The 27,373-nt window shown below is 38.1% G+C and overlaps 1 protein-coding gene across 1 annotated transcript in view; it reads left to right on the top strand.

The window, feature by feature from the left end:
• The window catches only part of LOC143660039 (uncharacterized), a 141,288-nt gene that overhangs the window by 63,014 nt on the left and 50,901 nt on the right, over nucleotides 1-27,373 (top strand). The window contains exon 2 of the mRNA XM_077133385.1: nucleotides 3,907-3,964. Coding sequence (XP_076989500.1) covers nucleotides 3,907-3,964 — 58 coding nt within the window. The remainder of the gene's footprint in view (nucleotides 1-3,906; nucleotides 3,965-27,373) is intronic.

The following is a 27,373-nucleotide window of genomic DNA, read 5'->3' on the forward strand; positions in this document are numbered from 1 at the left end:
ATTTGTTGGATATTAGTATAGCCACTCCTGCTCTTTTCTGGTTGTTATTTGCATGAAATATCTTTTCCCAACCTTTCACTTTCAACCTATGTTTATCTTTGGGTCTAAGATGTGTTTCCTGTAGACAGCATATCGAAGGATCCTGTTTTTTAATCCATTCTGCCAATCTATGTCTTTTGATTGGGGAATTCAGTCTATTGACATTTAGTGTTATTACTGTTTGGATAATATTTTCCTCTAACATTTTGCCTTTTGTATTATATATATCATATCTGATTTTCCTTCTTTCTACACTCTTTTCCATATCTCTCTCTTCTGTCTTTTTGTATCTGACTCTAGTGCTCCCTTTAGTATTTCTTGCAGAGCTGGTCTCTTGGTCACAAATTCTTTCAGTGACTTTTTGTCTGAGAATGTTTTAATTTCTCCCTCATTTTTGAAGGATAATTTTGCTGGATATAGGAGTCTTGGTTGGCAGTTTTTCTCTTTTAGTATTTTAAATATATCATCCCACTGTCTTCTAGCTTCCATGGTTTCTGCTGAGAAATCTACACAAAGTCTTATTGGGTTTCCCTTGTATGTAATGGATTGTTTTTCTCTTGCTGCTTTCAAGATGTTTTCTTTCTCTTTGACCTCTGACATTCTAACTAGTAAGTGTCTTGGAGAACGCCTATTTGGGTCTAATCTCTTTGGGGTGCGCCGCACTTCTTGGATCTGTAATTTTAGGTCTTTCATAAGAGTTGGGAAATTTTCAGTGATAATTTCTTCCATTAGTTTTTCTCCTCCTTTTCCCTTCTCTTCTCCTTCTGGGACACCCACAACACGTATATTTGTGCGGTTCATATTGTCCTTGAGTTCCCTGATACCCTGTTCAAATTTTTCCATTCTTTTCCCTATAGTTTCTGTTTCTTTTTGGAATTCAGATGTTCCATCCTCCAAATCACTAATTCTATCTTCTGTCTCTTTAAATCTATCATTGTAGCTATCCATTATTTTTTCTATGTTTGCTACTTTATCCTTCACTTCCATAAGTTCTGCGATTTGTTTTTTCAATTTTTCTATTTCTTCTTTATGTTCAGCCCATGTCCTCTTCATGTCCTCCCTCAATTTATCGATTTCATTTTTGAAGAGGTTTTCCATTTCTGTTCGTATATTCAGCATTAGTTGTCTCAGCTCTTGTGTCTCATTTGAGCTATTGGTTTGTTCCTTTGACTGAGCCATATTCTCAATCTTTTGAGCGTGGACAGTTATCTTCTGCTGCTGGCGTCTGGGCATTTATTCAGATTTCTCTTGGTGTTGGACCCAGCAAGGTTGTAATATTTTTCTGTGAAATCTCTGTGTTCTGTTTTTCTTATCCTGCCCAGTAGGTGGCGCTCGTGGCACACGTTTGTCTGCGGGTCCCACCAGTAAAAGGTGCTGTGGGACCTTAAACTTTGGAAAACTCTCGCCGTCCTGGGGGTTCGCTAGCCGAAGCGGCTTGAGCCGGCCCGGGGTCCGAACGCAGGGAGGTTGTCCGAACGCAGGGAGGGTTGCTGGTCGCCGCAGCCAGGGAAAGAGCCCGTCCGAATTTCCTAGTCGGCCCTGGGCAACAAGCGTGGCGGGAGGGCGCCAGCGGCAGCGGCCCGCCCGAGAGAGTGCACGTTCCCCGGGAGTCACGGGGTCACCGTTCTCCGCGGCCTGGGGGTTTCCGATCCAATTCTCTCAGTTGGTCCGGGGGCTGCGCGTGGTGTGGGCGCCAGTCGCCTTGGTTTCAGGGGACCACCTCTCCAATTCTCCCAGCCGGCCCGGGAAGGGGGAAGGGAGTAACTCCGGCCGCTTGCCACCCCGCCCGGTAAGGCCCGCGCGCCTCCGCGATCTCACCCGAGCTGCTTCTCTCAGCCAGCCAGCCGTTCCAGGATGGGGTACGCTGTCTTTTTTATCTCTGTTGTGGCTTTGGGCGCTTTCTGTATCGTTTCTACTCCCCTAGTAGGTGTCCTGGAGAAGAAACTAAGATCCGCGCGTCTTACTAAGCCGCCATCTTCCAGGAAGTCTGCCCCCTATACAATTTTTACCACAAAGTTTGGTTTGGCTGAATCTAATAGTGTCTTAATCAATACAAGCATTTATTATCTCACTTTCCAGAACTATAGGTAGACTCCATATTGTTTCAGTGATTCACTTATGTTATTAAATCTTGGCTCTTTCAATTTTTTGGTTCCATCATCTTTAACTGATCACTTTTTATTCTCATGCTTGTCACTAGGTTACATTGGATTTTGCCACATATCTAGACATCAAATCCATGTCCAAGTCAGAAATATGGGGTTGATCTTTATTCTAATTGTGTCCTTTTTTTTTTCTTACCAAAAAAACCCAAAACATTTTCCCAAAACATTCCACTACTTCATTAGACATCTTAACTCCTAATGGCCAATACTCTGTCACATGGTAACCCTAACCTGCAAAGGGCGCTGGCACAAGGGAATGGAAATACTCTCTCTGGCATAGATCAATCATGATTCATTCCCTGGCATAAGACACACTGCCACTGTGATAATATTGGTTTTCAAGGAATAAGGTGGGGACAATGGCTACTTTTAGGCAGTAACTGTGTTTGCCACATCTGGCCACTGGGAATATGCTGATTCTCCATCCTTAGGAAAATGGCAAATTCCGCTTATAGAATTTCACAGTTCTGATGTGGACCATCTTCTGTCCTTTTAAACGTTGACTATATTGGTCACAGTGCTTATTAGTGGCAGAGAGAGGACTAAAAGACAAAGCTCTTTGCTCCCAGATCACAGCTTTTTCCTATTGTAATTCAACTGGGCTAAAGTTTCTTTTAAAAGATCCTTTAGGGACAAAAGTAAATAATGGGGGGGTGGTGTATAAGTGGTATGGTATGACTTGGGTGTTCTTTTTTGTTTTTAGTCTTTATTTTTTTGGAGTAATGAAAATGCTCAAAAATTGCTCGTGATGATTGCACAATGGTATGATGAACCAGTGAAGCATTGATTGTACATTTTGGATGATTATACGGTATGTGAATATATGTCAATAAAACTACATTAAAAAAACCCTTTAGGATAAATCTTCAATAAGTGATAAGAATCAATTGAAACATTCCAATAACAACAAAAAGAGCAGGCCAGTAAAAAGTAAATGTTCCTGAATCAAATTAAATCTGGGAAATAGGCTGTCCATTGGTGGGAGGGCATCTGTATCTTCCTTATGTGGAGTATCTAAGAAACTTCAGACCATTTCTCCCCAGTCCTAATTCCTGTTCCCAGAAGGAGCCACTTTTGATTCCTAACTTTGACTTTTTGTATTTACTTCCATTTTTCTAAATTGCATGCTTATCCCACCATCTTTTGACTCTTCAGTTTTGGATTATTTTACTATGGAAAATAAGGATTTAACTTCCTTTCTATCACCAATATGTCCAGCACACACATGCGTGTGCACATAACTGCTGCTCCTTCCTTAAAATATAATTATAATCACTATTTTTTTGTTAAACTCCCATTTAATTGCTATGTAATTGTTTTCTTTTTAAAATTGCTCAATTCATTAAAATACTTCAGATGTTTTGTCAGTTTCATAATTTTTTTGGATGTATGCTTTTATGAAGCTATATCTTTCTGCTCCATTGTGAACTGTTTATTCTCTGATACAGAACTGATAATAAATTCTTAGGACATTCCTGACATATGCACTTTTATTCCTATTCACCTTAAGCCTGAGCATCATATGATCATTCATACTGGCCATCCTTATACCTAATAGCACCTCTTTGGTGTAAACATTCTTGCCGTTTCTGATGAATCCAAGTATTATTCTGCTAAAGGGTAGCCTTAATGTACCTTGTGGGTGGAGGTTTCTGAAGCCACAAAGTAAACCTTGTTTAATATCTTTTATTCTTTTCTCCAGTTCTGCCTCCTCAGATTCTGCCCCTTCCCAGGAAGAAGAAGAAATGACTGATTCGCAGGTAAATTTTACATAATATATCTGCTTCTTTCCTAGTTCTATGATGCAGTTTAAGAGGATTACAGTAGACAAACAGTAAATTGGACCAACTTATTTAGATAAAAATTATTTTCAGAGAAAATAAAGTTGGAAAATTAAAGCTAGGGATGTATTAAAATATGGTTATACAAAACCAGGTTCATTTAGAGAGATTAAAGTTGGGCTTCAAATTGAATCTCATTATTGTAGGTAAAACAAAGCAGATAAAAAAATCCATTACATAATTTGCATTGTATATTAAGGATAAAAGTAAACATTTTTCAGCAGTAGTAAGTTTGGCACCTAAGTCAATGAAAGTATTACGTTGACTTCTTTTTTTTTTTTTTTTTTTTTTTAAAGAGAGAGGGAGGAAGGGAAGGAAAGACAGAGAGAAGGAAGGAAGGATGGAAGGAAGAAAGGGAAACATCTTTAAACATTTTCTTGTTTTATTATATTTTGTTTGTTTGTTTGTTTTTTTACATGGGCTGGGGCCGGGAATCGAACCGGGGTCCTCCGGCATGGCAGGCAAGCACTCTTGCCCGCTGAGCCACCGCGGCCCGCCCACGTTGACTTCTTATAGTTGATAAGTTGAACTTTTTTGATGGTCTGTTTTGAGCAAGGATAAAACAAAAAAAAGCTGTCAAAATAGCCCAACATTGTAAGGAAAATAAATGGACATCAACAGAAAACAGAATAAATTATAGTATTTTATATAATAGAATGAAAACTATAAAAGGACAGATTACTGATGTTACTGCATCAGATTAGTGCTGTAACAACATGGATAAATCTCACATACATGTGGAGGGAAAGAAGCTAGAAACAAGATGTATTAGGGTTCTCTAGAGAAACAATCAACAGGGAACACTTGCAAATATAAAATTTATGAAAGTGTCTCACATGATCGTAGGAACGCAGAGTCCAAAATCCTCAGGGCAGGCTGTGAAGCCCATGACTCAGATGGCCTGAATGAACTCCACAGGAGAGGCTCACCAGCCAAAGCAGGAATGGAACCTGTCTCCTCTGAGTCCTCCTTAAAAGGCTTCCCATGATTGCATTTAGCATCACTAATTACAGAAGACACTCCCCTTTGGCTGATTACAAATGGAATCAGCTGTGGATGTAGCTGACGTGATTATGACCTAATCCTGTGAAATGTCCTCATTGCAACAGACAGGCCAGCGCTTGTCCAATCAGATGAACAGGTACCACAACTTGGCCAAGTTGACACCTGTCCCTAACCATGACACAAGAGTATATACTAGATGGTTCCACACGTATGAAGCACAAGAACTGGTAAAGCTAATCTGTGTAAAAGAAATCAGAGTAGTGGTTACTTCTGAGAGGTTGTTTATACAGAAGGGGCATGAGGGAATCTTCTAGAATGCTGGAAATGTTCTATACTTTTTATGGCATATATAAATAATAGGAAATTAATCAAGTTGTACACTTAGGGCGTTTTTACCACTTATGCCTAACATACCTCAATTTCTTTAAAAAAGGAAAACTAGAATATCTGAAGGAATAAATGGAATATGTTTTTCCAATGATTCTTTATCTTTCAATTTATTACAGATTGAGTCACAATCTAAGGTAATAACTTCTAGTAAAATGATATAACTGTAGGCCACTAGAGTATGAAGCAGGAAGTTTGTTTTTATATTGTTTACAGCTTTATCTCAAGTCCCTGGAACAAAATCTGATATGTTTTGGGGATGTTTTGGTTTTAATTAACTGAATACACAGTTTGTATTTCTACTTTTGGCCTTAGAAAAAAGTGATGTTCTACCTTTTCTTCAAAGGTAATCCTTTCCACCAAATATAATACTTTTCACATCTCCTTTGAAATCATTCTCATTCATATTTATCCTACACTATTAGATATTAAACATATCTTGATTTACTACCTTCTCATTCCCAGTTCAAAGCTTTGCCATACTGTGAAATACCTTTGTTTGGCCTCATGTCCCTCCCTATGTAGTGGCTTCTTTGGCCTCTTCCTCAGAGAAACTCAGTAAATTTTCAAGGTGAACACACCTTTGTAATCAGCATAAGAAACACATCAAGAAATAAAGGAGTAACGCAGTACTCCAGAATACCCCTTCTGAAACTTTTCAAGTAATTCCCATGGGTAACTGCTGTTCATATTTATCTCCATAGATTATTTCTTCCTGTTTTTTAAACTTTATATTATCCATGTACTCTGTATCTGGCTTCTCATGTGTGTGTTTGTGAAATTCATCCATGTTGAATTGTTGGGTATAGTTTTAGTTCTTTTCACATTATTAGGTTATTAATGGGCTTGCAGGTGGTTTTACTATATTGGAGCAATTATAAATACTATTGCTATGAACTTTCTTGTCTTTTGTTGCACATATGGAATATTTGTTTTGGATGTATACCAAAAGTAGAACTGCTGGGTGAAAACTTATGTATAACTTCGACTTTTAATGATGCTAGCAAACTGTTTTCCAAAGTGGTTGTTCTAAATTATACTCTTAACTGTGTGTGAGAGTTCCCAGTTGCTCAAAGACAGCTTTCTTGAATATATTTTCTATACTTGCTGGCTTTTTAGATTGATATCAAACCCACATGATAAAAGAGAAACTCTATTAAATTTGAGTACATAAAATTTGTCTTCCTTTTGATATAATAACCATAAATACAATATATTGATATAATTTAGAAACAATTTAAGTATTAAACATGGCAGATCTAAGGTAGTGCAACGGTGGCTGAATGGCAGAATTCTTGCCTGCCATGCTGCAGACCCGGGTTTGATTCCCGGAGCCTGCCATGTCAAAAAAAATGGCAGATCTAATCCTATATTTAAATTTATGTTTACAAATTAATAATTAAAATAAAACTCAATAGAAAACTGCATACAGGGCATGAAGAAGCAATTTAAGATTGAAAAAAATCAAAAAAATGGCCAATAAAACTTAAAATAAAATTAATTTCTAATGTTTATCAGAGTTTTACATGGATTAGAGAATCTCAGAGGTAGGTACTTTTATTGTTCCATTCTTTTTACTACTGAATGAGAAAATTGAAACATAGAAATATTAAGGTATTTGCTCAAGTTTGTACATAAAGGATGTAGTGGAACCAGGATTCAATCTCAGGCAGTATGATTCTGGATCCTCTGAGCATATCCACTGTCCTGTATGGTCTCAGCCTCACATATGATTAATGAGATGCAAATGACATGAATTACTATGTTTTTTACCATCAGATTGTTCCATTTCAAAAAAGATTAATCATATCTTGAATCTGATCACTTGTCAATATTTCCATGTACGTTGTTGTAACACAGGATACATCATCTTTAACTAACAGCCTACTAATCTACTTGCATTCATTCTTTTTTTTTATTAATTAAAAAAATTAACAAAACATTTAGAAATCATTCCATTCTACATGTACAATCAGTAATTCTTAATATCATCATATAGTTGCATATTCATCATTTCTTAGTACATTTGCATCAATTTAGAAAAAGAAATAAAAAGACAACAGAATAAGAATTAAAACGATAATAGAAGAAAAACCTATACCTCACATGCAGCTTCATTCAATGTTTTAACATAATTGCATTACAATTAGGTAGTATTGTGCTGTCCATTTCTGAGTTTTTATATCCAGTCCTATTGCACAGTCTGTATCCCTTGAGCTCCAATTACCCCTTCTCTCTCTCTTTTTTTTTTAATTAACGGAAAAAATGAAATTAATCCAACATATAGAAATCATACCATTCTACATATGCAATCAGTAATTCTTAACATCATCACATAGATGCATGATCATCGTTTCTTGGTACATTTGCATCGGTTTAGAAGAACTAGCAACACAACCGAAAAAGATATAGAATGTTAATATAGAGAAAAAAATAAAAGTAATAATAGTAAAAACAAAACAAAACAAAACAAAAACCTATAGCTCAGATGCAGCTTCATTCAGTGTTTTAACATGATTACTTTACAATTAGGTATTATTGTGCTGTCCGTTTTTGAGTTTCTGTATCTAGTCCTGTTGCACAGTCTGTATCCCTTCAGCTCCAATCGCCCATCATCTTACCCTGTTTCTACCTCCTGCTGGACTCTGTTACCAATGACATATTCCAAATTTATTCTCGAATGTCCGTTCACATCAGTGGGACCATATAGTATTTGTCCTTCAGTTTTTGGCTAGATTCACTCAGCATAATGTTCTCTAGGTCCATCCATGTTATTACATGCTTCATAAGTTTATCTTGTCTTAAAGCTGCATAATATTCCATCGTATGTATATACCACAGTTTGTTTAGCCACTCTTCTGTTGATGGAGATTTTGGCTGTTTCCATCTCTTTGCAATTGTAAATAACGCTGCTATAAACATTGGTGTGCAAATGTCCGTTTGTGTCTTTGCCCTTAAGTCCTTTGAGTAGATTCCCAGCAATGGTACTGCTGGGTTGTATGGCAATTCTATATTCAGCTTTTTGAGGAACCGCCAAACTGCCTTCCACAGTGGTTGCACCATTTGACATTCCCACCAACAGTGGATAAGTGTGCCTCTTTCACCGCATCCTCTCCAGCACTTGTCATTTTCTGTTATGTTGATAATGGCCATTCTGGTGGGTGTGAGATGATATCTCATTGTGGTTTTGATTTGCATTTCTCTAATGGCCAGGGACATTGAGCATCTCTTCATATGCCTTTTGGCCATTTGTATTTCCTCTTCTGATAGGTGTCTGTTCAAGTCTTTTTCCCATTTTGTAATTGGGTTGGCTGTCTTTTTGTTGTTGAGTTGAACAATCTCTTTATATATTCTGGATACTAGACCTTTATCTGATATGTCATTTCCAAATATTGTCTCCCATTGTGTAGGCTGTCTTTCTACTTTCTTGATGAAGTTCTTAGATGCACAGAAGTGTTTAATTTTGAGGAGCTCCCATTTATTTATTTCCTTCTTCAGTGTTCTTGCTTTAGGTGTAAGGTCCATAAAACCGTCTCCAGTTGTAAGATTCATAAGATATCTCCCAACATTTTCCTCTGTTTTATGGTCTTAGACCTAATGTTTAGATCTTTGATCCATTTTGAGTTAACTTTTGTATAGGGTGTGAGATACCAGTCTTCTTTCATTCTCTTGCATATGGATATCCAGTTCTCTAGGCACCATTTATTGAAGAGGCTGTTCTGTCCCCTGTGAGTTGGCTTGACTGCCTTATCAAAGATCAAATGTCCATAGATGAGAGGGTCTATATCTGAGCACTCTATTCGATTCCATTGGTCGATATATCTATCTTTATGCCAATACCATGCTGTTTTGACCACTGTGGCTTCATAATATGCCTTAAAGTCAGGCAGTGCGAGACCTCCAGATTTGTTTCGTTTCCTCAAGATGTTTTTAGCAATTCGGGGCACCCTGCCCTTCCAGATAAATTTGTTTATTGGTTTTTCTATTTCTGAAAAATAAGTTGTTGGGATTTTGATTGGTATTGCATTGAATCTGTAAATCAATTTGGGTAGGATTGACATCTTAACTATATTTAGTCTTCCAATCCATGAACACGGTATGCCCTTCCATCTATTTAGGTCTTCTGTGATTTCTTTTAACAGTTTCTTGTAGTTTTCTTTATATAGGTTTTTTGTCTCTTTAGTTAAATTTATTCCTAGGTATTTTATTCTTTTAGTTGCAATTGTAAATGGGATTCGTTTCTTGATTTCCCCCTCAGCTTGTTCACTACTAGTGTATAGAAATGCTACAGATTTTTGAATGTTGATCTTGTAACCTGCTACTTTGCTGTACTCATTTATTAGCTCTAGTAGTTTTGTTGTGGATTTTTCCAGGTTTTTGACGTATAGTATCATATCATCTGCAAACAGTGATAGTTTTACTTCTTCCTTTCCAATTTTGATGCCTTGTATTTCTTTTTCTAGTCTAATTGCTCTGGCTAGAACCTCCAGCACAATGTAGAATAATAGTGGTGATAGTGGACATCCTTGTCTTGTTGATCTTAGGGGGAAAGTTTTCAATTTTTCCCCATTAAGGATGATATTAGCTGTGGGTTTTTCATATATTCCCTCTATCATTTTAAGGAAATTCCCTTGTATTCCTATCCTTTGAAGTGTTTTCAACAGGAAAGGATGTTGAATCTTGTCAAATGTCTTCTCTGCATCAATTGAGATGATCATGTGATTTTTCTGCTTTGATTTGTTGATATGGTGTATTACATTAATTGATTTTCTTATGTTGAACCATCCTTGCATACCTGGGATGAATCCTACTTGGTCATGATGTATAATTCTTTTAATGTGTTGTTGGATACGATTTGCTAGAATTTTATTGAGGATTTTTGCATCTATATTCATTAGAGAGATTGGTCTGTAGTTTTCTTTTTTTGTAATATCTTTGCCTGGTTTTGGTGTGAGGGTGATGTTGGCGTCATAGAATGAATTAGGTAGTTTTCCCTCCACTTTGATTTTTTTGAAGAGTTTGAGGAGAGTTGGTACTAATTCTTTCTGGAATGTTTGGTAGAATTCACATGTGAAGCCATCTGGTCCTGGACTTTTGTTTTTAGGAAGCTTTTGAATGACTAATTCAATTTCTTTACTTGTGATTGGTTTGTTGAAGTCATCTATTTCTTCTTGAGTCAAAGTTGGTTGTTCATGTCTTTCCAGGAACCCGTCCATTTCATCTAAATTGTTGTATTTATTGGCATAAAGTTGTTCATACTATCCTGTTATTACCTCCTTTATTTCTGTGAGGTCAGTAGTTATGTCTCCTCTTCCATTTCTGATCTTATTTATTTGCATCCTCTCTCTTCTTCTTTTTGTCAATCTTGTTAAGGGCCCATCAATCTTATTGATTTTCTCATAGAACCAACTTCTGGTCTTATTGATTTTCTCTATTGGTTTCATGTTTTCAATTTCATTTATTTCTGCTCTGATCTTTATTATTTCTTTCCTTTTGCTTGCTTTGGGATTAGTTTGCTGTTCTTTTTCCAGTTCTTCCAAGTGGAAAGTTAATTCCTGCATTTTTGCCTTTTCTTCTTTTCTGATATAGGCATTTAGGGCAATAAATTTCCCTCTTAGCACTGCCTTTGCTGCATCCCATAAGTTTTGATATGTTGTGTTTTCATTTTCATTTGCCTCGAGGTATTTACTAATTTCTCTTGCAATTTCTTCTTTGACCCACTCGTTGTTTAAGAGTGTGTTATTGAGCCTCCACGTATTTGTGAATTTTCTGGCACTCCGCCTATTATTGATTTCCAACTTCATTCCTTTATGATCCAAGAAAGTGTTGTGTATGATTTCAATCTTTTTAAATTTGTTAAGACTTGCTTTGTGACCCAGCATATGGTCTATCTTTGAGAATGATCCATGAGCACTTGAGAAAAAGGTGTATCCTGCTGTTGTGGGATGTAATGTCATATAAATGTCTGTTAAGTCTAGCTCCTTTATAGTAATATTCAGATTCTCTATTTCTTTATTGATCCTCCGTCTAGATGTTCTGTCCATTGATGAGAGTGGGGAATTGAAGTCTCCAACTATTATGGTATTTGTGTCTATTTCCCTTTTCAGTGTTTGCAATGTATTCCTCATGTATTTTGGGGCATTCTGGTTCGGTGCGTAAATATTTATGATTGTCATGTCTTCTTGTTTAATTGTTCCTTTTATTAGTATATAGTGTCCTTCTTTGTCTCTTTTAACTGTTTTACATTTGAAGTCTAACTTGTTGGATATTTGTATAGCCACTCCTGCTCTTTTCTGGTTGTTATTTGCATGAAATATTTTTTCCCAACCTTTCACTTTCAACCTATGTTTATCTTTGGGTCTAAGATGTGTTTCCTGTAGACAGCATATAGAAGGATCCTGTTTTTTAATCCATTCTGCCAGTCTATGTCTTTTGATTGGGAATTCAGTCCATTAACATTTAGTGTTATTACTGTTTGGATAATATTTTCCTCTACCATTTTGCCTTTTGTATTATATATATCATATCTGACTTTCCTTCTTTCTACACTCTTCTCCATACCTCTCTCTTCTGTCTTTTCGTATCTGACTCTAGTGCTCCCTTTAGTATTTCTTGCAGAGCTGGTCTCTTGGTCACAAATTCTCTCAGTGACTTTTTGTCTGAGAATGTTTTAATTTCTCCCTCATTTTTGAAGGACAATTTTGCTGGATATAGGAGTCTTGGTTGGCAGTTTTTCTCTTCTAATAGTTTAAATATGTCATCCCACTGTCTTCTAGCCTCCATGGTTTCTCCTGAGAAATCTACACATAGTCTTATTGGGTTTCCCCTGTATGTGATGGATTGTTTTTCTCTTGCTGCTTTCAAGATCCTCTCTTTCTCTTTGACCTCTGACATTCTAACTAGTAAGTGTGTTGGGGAGTGCCTATTTGGGTCTAATCTCTTTGGGGCGCGCTGCGCTTCTTGGATCTGTAATTTTAGGTCTTTCATAAGAGTTGGGAAATTTTCAGTGATAATTTCTTCCATTAGTTTTTCTCCTCCTTTTCCCTTCTCTTCTCCTTCTGGGACACCCACAACACGTATATTTGTGCGCTTCATATTGTCCTTGAGTTCCGTGATACCCTGTTCAAATTTTTCCATTCTTTTCCCGATAGTTTCTGTTTGTTTTTGGAATTCAGATGTTCCATCCTCCAAATCACTAATTCTATCTTCTGTCTCTTTGAATCTATCATTGTAGGTATCCATTGTTTTTTCCGTCTTTTCTACTTTGTCCTTCACTTCCGTAAGTTCTGTGATTTGTTTTTTCAGTTTTTCTATTTCTTCTTTATGTTCAGCCCATGTCTTCTTCATGTCCTCCCTCACTTTATCGATTTCGTTTTTGAAGAGGTTTTCCATTTCTGTTCGTATATTAAGCATTAGTTGTCTCAGCTCCTGTATCTCATTTGAACTATTGGTTTGTTCCTTAGACTGGGCCATATTTTCAATTTTTTGAGCGTGATCCGTTATCTTCTGCTGGCGTCTGCGCATTTAGACAGATTTCCCTGGGTGTTGGATCCAAAAGTTTGGAAGATTTTTCTGTGAAATCTCTGGGTTCTGTTTTTTTTTTTTGTCCTGTCCAGTAGGTGGTGCTCATGGCACCCGTTTGTCTGTGGGTCCCACCAGTAAAAGGTGCTGTGGGTCCTTTAACTTTGGAAAACTCTCGCCGTCCGGGAGGTTCGCTAGCCGAAGCGGTTTGGAAGAGTGCCAGCCGGCCCGGGGTCCGGACACGGGGAGGGTCGCTGGCCGCCGCAGCCCCGGAAAGTGCCCGTCCGAATTTCCTAGTTGGCCCGGGGCGCCAAGTGTGGCAGGAGGGCGCCATCTGCAGCGGCCCGCCCGGGAGTGTGCACCGTTCCCGGGGAGTCACAGGTTTGGAAGGGCCCCCCCTGTCACCGTTCTCCGCGGCCTGGGGATTACCGATCCAATTCTCTCAGTTGGTCCGGGGGCCCACGCGTGGTGTGGGCACCAGCTGCCATAGTTTGAGGAGATCGCCTGTCCAATTCTCCCAGCCACCCCGGGAAGGGGGAAGGGAGTGACTCCGGCTGCTTGCCGCCCCGCCCGGTGAATCCCGCGCCCCTCTGCAGTCTCACCAGAGCAGGTTCTCTCAGCCAGCCAGCCATTCCAGGATGGGGTACGCTGTCTTTTTTATCTCTGTCGTGGCTTTGGGAGCTGTTCTGTATTGTTTCTACTCCCCTAGTAGCTGTTCTGGAGGAGAAACTAGGATCCGCGCGTCTTACTAAGCGGAAGTCCGCATTCATTCTTGACCGTCTGTAGTCTATTCTCCATTGAGCAACCAAAGTGATAATTTAAAATCTAAGGCTTTAACTTCCTTGTTAAACCCATCTGGTGGAATTAAATTCAACATCTTTTCTGTCCTTTACAGAACCCTTTATAATATGCCTTCTGTCTTATGTCTTTGCCTTTACCCTGTGCTATACTCTCTGTCATTCACTGTTTCAGCCACATTAGCTTTTCTCCTTTTTTTGAACAGATCAAGTTTATCCCTGCCACAGGACCATTGAATATCCTATTAAATGCTCTTACTCTAGATATTGATATGACTAGCTTCTTGTCATCATTCAAGTCTTAGTTGAAATGTCACATTCTTCAAGTCTTCTTTGATTACCAGATTCAAAGTAGATCTTGACAACTCTGACGCATTACCTTTATTGTATTTTCTTAATACCATTTATCATTATTTATTTTGCTTATTCACTTGTTTATGCTTTCATTTCTATCTCCCCTAAATAGAATGTAACCTCCAGGAGGACAAGAACTTTATCTTCCTGACTGCTATTTTCTTAGTGCTGGGCATGTTCTAGTAACCAAGTAACTTATTACTGAATTAAAAAAAAAAATTTAAAACTACAAATGGACAGTAGTGAGGGTGGGACAACATCGTTAATGTGATTAATCCCTCTGAACTGTATGCTTGGGTGTGGTTGAGATGGGAAAGTTCATCTTACATTTATGTTTCCACAGTTTGAAAGAGGTGGGGAGAAGAGGGACAAGATGTTGGCATAGTGAGGTATGGAATTTAGTTCATCCTCTAGGGCAGCTAGTACGTAGCCAGGAACTGTATGCAGCAACTGTTTGGGGGACTTCAGTGACCAGATTCACAATGTACACCAATCTGGAACAGGTGGAACAGCCAAGATCCCACACAGAACTGTAACTCTCCCAAGCCACAGAGGCTGGTGCCCTCCCCCCATAGGCACAGAAGGTAGGTTCCCCAAGGGAAAAAGAGATAGACTCTTCTAGGTGCAAGGAAAGTAGCTCAATAAAACCCCAGTTGCAGAATTAGTTAACAAATTTGGGCTGCTGAAAACAAGGCCTGAGCACTGATAAACCTTTTTCCAGTTTGCTAGCTGCCAGAATGCAACACACCAGAGATGGACAGGCTTTTAATAAAAGGGGATTTATTTCATTAGTTCTTCAGAGGAAAGGCAGCTAACTTTCATCTGAGGTTCTTGCTTACGTGGGAAGGCACAGGATGGTCTCTGCTGGCCTCCTCTCTAGGTCTCTGGTTTCCAACAACTTTCCCTGGGGTGATTTCTCTCTGTATCTCCAAAAGCCTGGGCTGAGCTGCGAGTGCAGAGATGAGGTATGCTGAGCTGCTTGGGCTGTGCTATGTTGCACTCTCTCATTTAAGCACCAGCCAATTATATCAAACATCATTCATTGCAGCAGGCACGCCTCCTAGCCAACTGCAGATGTAATCAGCAACAGATGAGGTCCACGTACCATTTGCTCATGTCCACAGCAACAGAACTAGGTGTCTTCATCTGGCCAAGTTGACAACTGAATCTAATTACCACAAACCTGAAATAAACACTAGAGAAACTGAGAGTTTTTGCCCAGGCTGGGTGGGGAGAGCTGATGGAAAAACAACAACAAGGCTTTTTGAGTTGGATGTATTCCAGTATTCCAAAATACTGGGAAAGAGGGCATATATAACCACATACCAACCCCTGCTCTTGATTGGCAAACCCTGGGAGCTTGGGTCCAGCTCTGAAAAGGTTTTTATTCTCTCTCCTTTTTTTTTTTTAACCTCTCAACAGATCATTAGATAGAACTGTTGTGGGCATTCTCAGGCTTCATCACTGCCCCATGCAAAGGCAGATTTAAGGCATGTCTTAGAGACAGAGTAATCAGATGAATAGGGATAATTCCCTAAAGGGTGTATCTTTAAGTAGTTTCTACTGCAAGCAAGGGAAAGTAGCTCTGCCAAGTTGCAGTTTCAATCCCAACAGAGAGGAGGCAGAGCTCACAGAAAAAAAATAGAGTGAAATAGAATAAAACAGAACACAGATGGAGGATTTTGGAGTCAGCCGAGCTCAGAGTACTGACTCTGGAAAGGGATTTCTTATATTCTTTCCTTTTCTTTTAAACTATTCCAAGTAGCTCAGAGAAAGCCCCAGACATTCTCAGTTGTCAGCAGGACCCAGGCAAGGGCTGAGTTAAGATAGGTCTGAGAGACTAATCAATCAGGTGAGGGAGATAATTCCATAAAAGGTGTATCTTCTCCAAGGAAAGGGGAGTAAGGTGACTCTCCTTCAGGGAAATCAGGCCCCAGGGGCTGGAAAATAGAAGCAATCTAAGCCTGTTGTGCTGGTTTGAAAATATTACGTATCCCAGAAAAGCCATGTTTTAATCTGATTCAGTCTTCTGGGGGGAGGTGTTTCTTTATTCCTGAGTCAATACTGTAGGTTGATATCTTTTGATTAGATTATATCCACAGAGATGTGGTGTGCCCAATTGTGGTATGACCTTAGATTAGATGGAAATATGATGCTACCAATTCCAGGTGGATCTTGATTAGTTTAGTGGAATCCTTTAAAAGAAGAAATATTTTGTGGGCTGAGACAATCAGAAATGATATACCCAATGGAAATTTCAGAACAGACCTGGCATAGATACCAATGCTTGGAGAACAAAGACATGAATGAATGTTTGGAGATGCTTAGTGCTCAGCAGATGTCACCATGAGATGTTAAGCAGCCCAGAACCTGGAGAGAGCCAAAGGAAGCAAAGGAATGAAGGCCAGCTCTGGATAAGAAAAGTGAGGAACCCCCCAAGAACAGAGGCTGAAAGCAGTGGAGCCCAGGAGCAAAGGACCAGCAGATGCCAGTCATATGACCACCCAGCTGCTAGAGGTGTTCCAGACCCATCAGCCTTTCTTGAATGAAGGTAACCTCTTGTTGGTGCCTCAATTTGGACATTGTCACTTCCTCAGAACTTTAAACTCATAAGTTAAGCTGTACCAGTCTCAGTCGCCCCTCCCATAGAATTGAAGCTAGGATTATCCATTTGATGAAGGAGCAAAAAATGAGCATGTTGCTTATAAACTGATGTTTAGTATCTAGTGAGAACTTGAAATACTAGAATACATTATAAGCCTAATCCTAGGTAGTCTTATGAAAATGTATCCCATAGACACCTTTTGAGCTTATTTTCACATTGCTTTTCAAGATATTTTGTTATATATTTTTCTTCTTTTTCAGAGCTGCTTCTTCCTTTGGTTACTTTCCTTTTTTTCTTTTCTTTTTTGAGGAGAATTTCACAAGGGGATAAATGTTTTTGATAACGCTTCTTATAACTGGATGAATATTCTGCTGTAGTCATTCAAGAAAGGCCCTTTTTATTTTTGTGTCACTTATAAGGTCATGTGGTCTTTGAACTCTGGGGACTATGAGTGCTGAAACAAATTTAAACTTAAGTGGATCTATGGTATGTCACCCCATGAATGTTGACTCTGAAGGAGGGAATACCTTTCCTGTAGAAATAATTTCATTTCTGGACTGAAAAACTGGGATGAAACATCATTTTGTTCTTTTTTGTATAAATCAGTAAAACTTGCAACCAGTCTACTGAGTTTCCTTGTTGACCTCAGCAGATGAACTGAGCTTGACTCAAAGAATTATGTGAATCTTGTTTATGTGTAGATTTGCGATCTACATGCAGTATTAACTAAATTAGATAGCTTTTACAGTTTTACTGTGTGTACATAGGCTACCCACTCCCCTCCCCCCATACACATCCATTAGTTATTGAACTTTGTAAGCTGGCATTGAAACATTACAACAATGTTTTGTTGCACCAATTTTTAAAACTTTTTTATGGTGCAGGGCATGTTATTCTGAAGCAAACCAAAGGTAAATTTCTCATCCTTATTACTGTCTACTATAGCAGCATTTGTGGGAGAAATAGAATCTTTTATACATTTGTAATAGATAAAAACCAAACCTGATTGCAAATCCTTTTGTTTTTTTTGAAATCTTAAACCATGTACCAAGTTTTTGGTTCAAATTGTGTAGCATAAGTTAAAATTTAAATTTAAATTGCATTCTGTTATCTGATATGAGTATATTTCTGTATGCATAGTTACGTTTAAATAAACTTTTGAGAGAAAAAAACCATTCCAGTTTTTGGTATATTGTATGCCAGCAGCTTACAAACTAACACAGCTGCCTCAGCCTCTGTCACAACCACATCCCTGGCAGGGAGAGAGCTGCTGAAAATTAAAGGCACCTACCACTCTACACTGGTGACAACCTGCAGGCTGACAAGCGCCACCTTCTGTGAAGGATAGGAAAAGCACAAAGACTAGAGGCTTCATAGGAAATTCTGACAACCTGTGGGGTCTCGTCCTCAGGGAAACTTTGGTACTGATTACTCCCTCCTCCTGAGACATGGGCCTGTCTGGTTTGGGAAATCTGACTGGGGTTGATCATGTCAGAGTAGACTCTCCTAAAAATTTTTTCCATATAGTCAGGGCAAGAACCAGAAAAACAAGAGCTGAAAAGTTCTGTTTACTTAAACAGAATTGATTACAGAGGTCTAGAATAATTCAAACTGAATGCCAAGAACAGATAGAGAACAAAGCCAACCAGCAAGAAAGCCCTAGATATGAGTGAAAACAACCTCCAGGATAAACTAATCAAGGAAGTCAGATGCTTAGACACCAGCAAAAAATAAGTCATACCTGGAAAAATGAAGATATGGCCCAGTCAAAGAAACAAGTGAGATACAGGAGTTGAAACAACTAATTTAGGATGTTTGAACAGATGTGCAAAATCACCTAAAAAATCAAATCAAGGAGTTGAGGGAAGATATTCCAAAGGAGATGAAGGCTATAAAGAAGTCAATGGGCGAACATTAAGAAGAACTGAAAAATTAGAAAAAACAAATGGCAGAACTTATGGGAATGAAAAACACAATAGAAGAGATTAAAAAAACAATGGAGACCTACAATAGCAGATTTGAAAAGAGGATTAGTGAACTAGAGGACAGCATCAAGAGAAAAGCAATCCATCACACACAAGGGAAGGTCAATAAGACTGTGCAGATGTTTCAGGAGAAACCAGGAAGGTGAGAAGACCGTGGCATGATAAATATTTCAGAGTTTGAAAGAGAAAATCTGCCAACCAAGAATTATATATCCATCAAAACTGTCCTTCAAAAATAAGGGGGAGTTTAAAATATTTTCAGAGAAACAGTCACTGAGGGAGTTTGTGACTAAGAAACCAGCTCTATAAAAAATACTAAAGGGATCTCTACAGGAAGATAGGAAAAGACTGGAGAAAGAGGTCTGGAGAAGAATGCAAAAATGAAGGCTATCAGTAAAGGTAGAAAGAGAAAAATATATAAGATATGCCACATAAAATCCAAAAGTCAAAATGGAAGAAGAAAGTACTGCCTTTACAGTAATAACATTAAATATTAATACATTAAACTCCCCAATCAAAAGACAGACTTGCAGAATGTATTAAAAAACAGGACCCATCTACATGTTACTACAACAGACTTGCTTTAGACTCAAGGGCAAAAGCAGATTGAAAGTGAAAGACTGGAAAAGAGATACTTCATGCAAAGAACAACGAGAAAAGAACAGGGGTAGCTATACTAATATCCAACAAAATTAGACTTCAAATATAAAGTAATTAAGAGACAAAGGATACTCTGTATCAATAAAAGGAACAATTAATCAAAACATAACAATTAGAAAACATTAATGCACAGAGCCACAGTGCCTCAAAATACATGAGGCAAACATTAACAAGACTGAGGGGAGAGGTAGACACCTCTACCATAATAGTTGGAGACTTCAGTATACTGCTCTCACCAATAAATAGAACATCTGGACAGAGGTTCAATAAGGAAGTAGAGATTTTGAATAATATGGTAAATCAACAAGATTTAACATTTACAGAACATTATGCCTCACAATAGCAGGATGCATCCCAGAGTATGTTAAGCAGGTAATCAAAAAGTATTGGCAAAATCTCTTGCGGAATGGGAGAAAAAATATAGAACTATTAAACTTTACCAGCAGAAAAAACCCTGATACTGTGTCAAACATTAGGGACTCCCAAGTCAATAGGCCAAGTCCTTCATCTTTTTTTTTATACCAGATAAACATTTTTTGCTTTAGTCTCACACATAAGTTAAAGTTTTCAAATATGAATTACCATCTATTTTGAACACCATGCAATATTGACATTCCTTTGTTCTCCCTCATGCAAAAACATTTTTTAATTTATACATTTAGTCACTATCATTGTACACTCTAAGCATTCCCAGATTATATAACCATATCAGTGTTTATTGTCTGTCTTTCCTTCTGATTTCATTTGTGTCCACAGCCCTCCTCCCTCTATCATTCACATTCAGCATCATTCAGTGTACTAACATTATTGTATTGTATTCATTAATGTTAGTTCATATCACTGAGGCCATGCAGTATTTGTCCTTTTGTTTCTGGCTAATCATACTCAGCATAATGTCCTCAGGGTCCATCCATGTTGTTTCATACTTCATGACTTTATTCTGTCTTACAGCTGCATAATATTCCATCCTATCTATATACCACAGCTTGTTTAGCTACTTGTCTGTTGATTGACTTGGCAATTGTAAATAATGCTTCTGTAAACATTGGTGTGCAAATATCTGTTTGTGTCCTTGCCCTCATGTCCTCTGAGTAGATACCTAGCAATGATATTGCCGGGTCATATGGCAGTTCTATACTTAACTTCGTGAGGAACACCAAGCTGTCTTCTACAGTGGTTGTACCATTTTACATTCCCACCAAGAATGGATGAGTGTGCTTCTTTCTCCACATCCTCTCCAGCACTTGTCATTTACTGTTTTATTGATAATGGCCATTCTGGTGGGTGTGAGATGGTATCAAATTGTGCTTTTGATTTGCGTTTCCCTAATAGCCAGGGAAGTTGAGCATCTTTTCATGTACCTTTTGGCCATTTGTATTTACTCTTCTAAGAAGTATCTGTTCATGTCTTTTGCCCATTTTGTAATTAGGTTGTTTGTCTTTTTATTGTTGAGTTGAACAATCTCTTTATATATTCTGAATACTAGAACCTTATCTGATAGATCATTTCCAAATATTGTCTCCCATTGTGTAGGCTGTTTTTTTACTTCCTTGACAAAGTTCTTTTTTGCACAAAAGTTTTTAATTTTGAGCAGTCCCCATTTATTTATTTCTTCAATGCTTGTGCTTTGGGAGTAAACTCTAGGAAATCCCTTCCTATTATAAGATTTATAAGATATTTCCCTACATTTTCTTCCAACAGTTTTATGGTCTTAGATCTAATGTTTAGGTCTTTGATCCATTTTGAGCTAATTTTTGTATAGGGTGTGCGATATGGATCCCCTTTCATTGTTTTGCCTGTGGATATCCAGTTCTCTCAGCACCATTTAAGTGAAGAAACTGTTCTGTCCCAGGTGAGTTGGCTTGACTGCCTTATCAAAGATCATATGTCCACAGATGAGAGGGTCTATATCTGAACATTCTATTCTATTCCATTTGTCAGTATATCTGTCTTTATGCCAGTACCATGCTGTTTCGACCACTGTAGCTTCATAATACGCCTTAAATTCAGGTAATGTGAGACCTCCCACTTCACTTTTCTTTCTTAGGATATTTTTAGCTATTCAGTGTACCCTACCCTTCTGGATAAATTTGGTTATTGGTTCTTCCGTTTCTGAAAAGTAAGTTTTGGGGATTTTAATTGGTACTGCACTGAATTTATAAATCAGTTTAGGTAGAATTGACTTCTTAACTATATTTAGTCTTCCAATCCATGAACACGATATGCCCTTCCATTTATTTAGGTCTTCTGTGATTTCTTGTAGCAATTTCTTTTAGTTTTCTTTGTATAGGTCTTTTATCTCTTTAGCTAAATTTATTCCTAAATGTTTTATTCTTTTGGTTGCAATTGTAAATGGATTTTTTTTCTTGATTTCCCCCTCAGATTGTTCATTACTAGTGTATATTTACAGAATTTGGGTGTTGCTCTTGTAACCTGCCACTTTGCTGTTATCATTTATTAGTTCTAGTAGTTTTGCTGTGGATTTTTCGGGGTTTTTGACATACTGTATCATATCATCTGCAAACAGTGAGAGTTTTACTCCTTCCTTTCCAATTTTGATGCCTTGTATTTCTTTTTCTCATCTAATTGCTCTGTCTACAACTTCCAATACAGTGTTGAATAACAGTGGTGATAGAGGTCATCCTTGTCTTGTTCCTGATCTTAGGGGGAAAGTTTTCAGTTTTCCCTCATTGAGGATGATATTAGCTGTGTGCTTTTCATATATTCCCTTTATCATGTTGAGGAAATTCCCTTCTATTTCTATCCTTTGAAGTATTTTCAACAAGAAAGGATGTTGAACTTTGTCAAATGCCTTTTCTGCATCAATCGAGAAGATCATGTGGTTTCTCTGCTTTGAGTTGTTGATATGATGTTTTACATTAATTGATTTTCTGATGTTGAAACATCCTTGCATACCTGGGATGAATCCTACTTGGTTGTGGCATATAATTCTTTTAACGTGTTGCTGTATATGATTTCCAAGAATTTTGTTGAGGATTTTTGCATATATATTCATTAGAGAGAATGGTCTGTAATTTCCTTTCCTTATAGTGTCTTTGTTGGGCTTTGGTATGAGGGTGATGTTGGCTTCATAGAATGAGTTAGGTAACCTTCCCTCCTCAATTTTTTTTGAAGAATTTGAGCAGGTTTGTTACTAATTATTTCTTGAATGTTTGGTAGAATTCACATGTGAAGCCATCTGGTCCTGGACTGTTCATTTTGGGAAGCTTCTTAATGATTAATTCAATTTCTTTACTTGCGATTGGTTTATTGAGGTCATCTATTTCTTCTCCAGTCAATGCTGATTGTTCATGCCTTCCTAGGAAGTTGTTCATTTCATCTACATTGTCAAGTTTATTAGCATAAATTTGTTCATAGTAGCCTGTCATTACCTCCTTTATTTCTGTAGGGTCAGTGCTTATGTCTCCTCTTCCATTTCTGATTTTATTTGTGTCCTCTCTCTTCTTCTTTTTGTCAGCCTCCCTAAGAATCCATCAATGTTTTTTATTTTCTCATAGAACCAACTTCTTGTTTTGTTGATTTTTTCAATTGTTTTCGTGTTCTCAATTTCATTTATTTCTACTCTAATCTTCGTTATTTCTTTCCTTTTGCTTGCTTTGGGGTTAGTTTGCTCTTCATTCTCTACTTCTTCCAGGTGAACGGTTAATTCCTCGATTTTTGCTCTTCTTTTTACGGCAATAAGTTTCCCTCTTAGCACTGCCCTTGCTGCATCCCATAATTTTTGATATGTTGCACTTTCATTTCCGTTTGTCTCAAGATATTTACTAATTTTTCTTGTAACTTCTTCTTTGACCCACTGGTTGTTTAAGAGTGTGTTGTTGCGCCACCATATATTTATGAATTTTTTTGTGCTCTGCCTATGCCTATTATTGATTTCCAGCTTCATCCTTAATGATCTGAGAAAGTGTTTTGTATGATTTCAATCTTTTTAAATTTATTGAGACTTGCTTTGTGACCCAGCATATGGTCTGTCTTTGAGAATGATCCATGAGCATTTGAGAAAAAAGTGTATCCTGTTGTTGTGGGATGTAATGTTCTATGAGTGTCTGTCAAGTCTTGTTAGTTTATTGTATTATTCAAATTCTCTGTTTCTTTATTGATCCTCTGTCCAGATGTTCTGTCCATTGATGAGAGTGGGGAATTGAAGTCTCCAACTATTATGGTAGATGTGTCTATTTCTCTTTTGAGTGTTTGCAGGTTTTGCCTTATGTATTTTGGAGCATTCTGGCTTGATGCATAAATATTTATAATTGTTATGTCTTCTTGTTGAATTGTTATTTTTATTAATACATAGTGTCCTTCTTTGTCCTTTAATTATTTTACATTTGAAGTCTAATTTGTTGGACATTAGTATAGCTACTTCTGCTCTTTTCTGATTGTTGTTTGCATGAAATATCTTTTCCCTACCTTTCACTTTCAACCTATGTTTATCCTAGGGTCTAAGATGTGTTTCCTATAGACAGCATGTAGATGGGTCCTGTTTTTTAATCCATTCTGCCAGTCTGTGTCTTTTGATTGTGGAGTTTAATCCATTAACATTTAGTGTTATTACTGTACAGGCAGTACTTTCTTCTGCCATTTTGTCTTTTAGATTTTATATATCATATCTAATTTTTCTTCTTTTTACCTTTACTGAAAGTCTTCATTTCTATACTCTTCTCCACTCTTCTTTCTCCTGTCTTTTCCTGTCTCTCCCTACTGCTCCCTTTAGTATTTCTTGCAGAGCTGGTCTCTTGGTCACAAATTCTCTGTGATTTTTTTGTCTGAAAATGTTTTAATTTCTCCCTCCTTTTTGAAGGACAATTTTGCTGGAAATAGAATTCTTGTTTGGCAGTTTTTCTTTTAGTATCTTAAATATATCATACCACTGTCTTCTCGCCTCCATGGCTTCTGCTGAGAAATCTTAGTCTTATTGGGCTTCTTTTTTATCTGATTAATTGCTTTTCTCTTGCTGCTTTCAAGTTTCTCTCTTTCTCTTTAATATCTGACATTATGATTAGTGAGAGTCCTGGAGAATGTCTGTTTGGATCTATTCTGTTTGGGGTATGCTGCACTTCTTGGATCTCTAATTTTAAATCTTTCATAAGAGTTGGGAAATATTCAGTGATAATTTCCTCCATTAGTTTTTCTCCTCCTTTTCCCTTCTCTTCTGGGACACCCGCAATGTATGCTTCCTGTTGTCATCCAATTTCCTGAGTCCCTGCTCATGTTTTTCTGTTCTTTTCCCTATATTTTCTTTTGCTTGTCAGATTTCAGATGTCCTGTCCTCCAGTTCACTAATCCTATCTTCTGCCTCCTGAAATCTAACATAAGTTTCCATTGTGTTTTCATCTCTTCTACTGTGCCTTTCATTCCCTTAAATTCTGTGATTTGTTTTTTCAGACTTTCAATTTCTTCTTTTTGTTCATCCCTTGCCTCCTTTATATCCTCCCTTAATTCATTGATTTGATTTTTGATGAGGTTTTCCGTATCTGTTGAACATTCTAAATTAATTGTTTCAACTCCTATATGTCATTTGAATTGTTGCTTTGTTCCTTTGATGGGCCATATCTTCAGTTTTCCTACTATGATTTGTTATTTTTTGCTGGTGTCTAGGCATTTAATTTCCTTAATTGGTTTATTCTGGAGATTGTTTTCCTTTTTTTACCTAGGATTTTCTTGCTGGATGACTTTATTGTTTATCTGTTCTTTGACATTCAGTTCAGCTTATTCTAGACTTCTAGCTTAGGTTTTGTTTAACAGATCAGAAGTTTTCAGCTCTTGTTTTCTTGTTTCTTTTCCTGCTTGTATGGTGCCTGTTTTTTCCCTTAGGAGGCTCTACTTAGGTATTATATACCCGAGACTGACTTTCCAAGACCAAACTGGCCTCTTCTCAGGAGGACAGAGTCACCTGCATCAGTTTTCCCTGAGGGACCCAGTCGGTTAAAAGACTTTCCTAAGAAGCCTCTGGACTGTGCATTTTTCATATCCTGCCCCATATGTGATGCTTGTCTTGTGGGTCCTACCAGCATAAGGTGATGTGATACCTTTAACTTGAGCAGAATCTCCCTGCTGGGGGTGTGTTTGAGACAGAGGAGAGGTTGTAGGCTGCCTTTAATCTCTTCAGTTTTCCAGACCCTAGGGTCTGAATTACTTAAGGGAGGGGTTCCACCTGAGCTGGATCCCACCCCTTTCCTGGGGAAGGCCCGCCTCCAGACACACTCTCAGACAAGCTTAATTCTGCCCTTGCCTGGGGCAGTTGGAGACTGAGAAGCCTTGCATTTGTAGCCAAAGAGCAGTCAAACCTTAGAAATGCAGCCAGAGCAAAGAAAAGAAAAAAATCATTTTCAAAGCAGGACCCCCATTTCTCAGGTTTGCCAATTAAGAGCTTAAGTTGGTACATTGCTCTGTATATCTCCAGGTCCTATGTGTCCCCTCCTTTCCTTCAATGCCCAGACCCTTTCAAGTATTTTGTACTGTTTGATCCAAAAAAAAAGGTCTGTTTTTTGTTTGTTTGTTTTTTTACTTTTTTCCATCAGCCCTCCCCCCTCTGCACCTGGATAAAACCCAGCAACCTCAGCTTTTACTTGAGGTTCAGCCGAGAGGAGTCCTATTTTTAGTAGTCAGAATTTGTTAGTTAGCTCCACAAATTGGAGCTTGTTAGAGCTCAGCCCCTTGCTGCTAGTAAAGTCCCTTTCCTTTCATGTCTGAGAAGCATCCTGTGCAGGAGATGCACTAGCTGCCGGGCTTGGGGGACTCAGTTCTGGATGGGATCGGAGCTGGCCCATCTTGTCCAGACTGGTGTACACTGTGTCCGGTCACTGATGTGGCCCCAGCAGTTGTTCTGTACTGTTCCTGGATATTTACTAGCTGCTGTGGAGGACAAACTAAATCCCACACTTCAGTAAGCCACCATCTTGACTCCTCTCCCAAGCCCTTCATCATGAGGCTTGCTCTTGTGAAGCTTGTTTATGTAGCAGAGAAGCTTAGCATATCTATGGCTATGCTAAGAGTTACTTCCAGAGGGACCTTTTTTGTTGCTCAGATGTGGCCTCTATCTCTCTAAGCCCAGCTCTGCAAGTGAAATCATTACCCTCCTACCCTACGTGGGACATGGCATCCAAGGGGGAAATTCTCTCTGGCAACAGTGGATATGATTCCCAGGAATGATCCTGATTCTGGACAGTGGTATCAACAATGCCATCCTGACCAAAAGGAGGAAGAGAAATGTAACACATAAGGTATCTATGGCTGAGTTCAAATAGAATCAAGAGGATTCTCTGGAGGCCACTGTTATGCAAGCTTCAGCTAGACATCACTACTATCATAGTTTGCCAAACTCCAACCAAAACTATTCCTGCCAACCCTAGAGAATACCTAGAGCTTTATATGAAATTTTACAACCTTCAGATTTGTTTGTATGCCAAATAAGTCCTGAAATGCAGAAGGGCCAACCTCTCCAGGCCATCAATAAAATTGATGGACCCTTAGCTAGGCTGGAAAAAAAATGATAGAGGATGCAAATAAAATCAGAAATAGGAGAGGGGACATACGTACTGACCTCACAGAAATTAAGATGGTCATGAGAGGATGCATGAATAAAGGATGTATGTCCCCTAGAAAAGCCATGTTTTAATCAAAATCCCATTTTATAAAGCTAAAATAATCCCTATTCAATACTATATGTTTGAACCTGTGTTGCTTCCTGTAGAAATGGAGCTCGAAGGATATTAAGGAATGATGAGAAAGAAAGAAAGGAAGAAAGAAAGAAAGAAAGAAAGACACAGACGGGCTCAGGGGGTCTGAAGCTTGAGTTTACTTCAGACAGACTTCAGACAATTTTATTCTCAACCAGATCCTAGTTATATACCACAGGATGTCAATAGATATGCAGGCATTTCCTGAGGGAGCAAGATTCTTATCTCACAGTGTTCTTCATACTTAACATAACTGTTTTGGGTAAGCATTCTCTTCCTCCCAGACTGCTCTACATAACAATCGCCACAGTTTACCG

The sequence above is a fragment of the Tamandua tetradactyla genome, chromosome 16 (assembly GCF_023851605.1).
Source record: "Tamandua tetradactyla isolate mTamTet1 chromosome 16, mTamTet1.pri, whole genome shotgun sequence".
Classification (NCBI taxonomy): domain Eukaryota; kingdom Metazoa; phylum Chordata; class Mammalia; order Pilosa; family Myrmecophagidae; genus Tamandua; species Tamandua tetradactyla.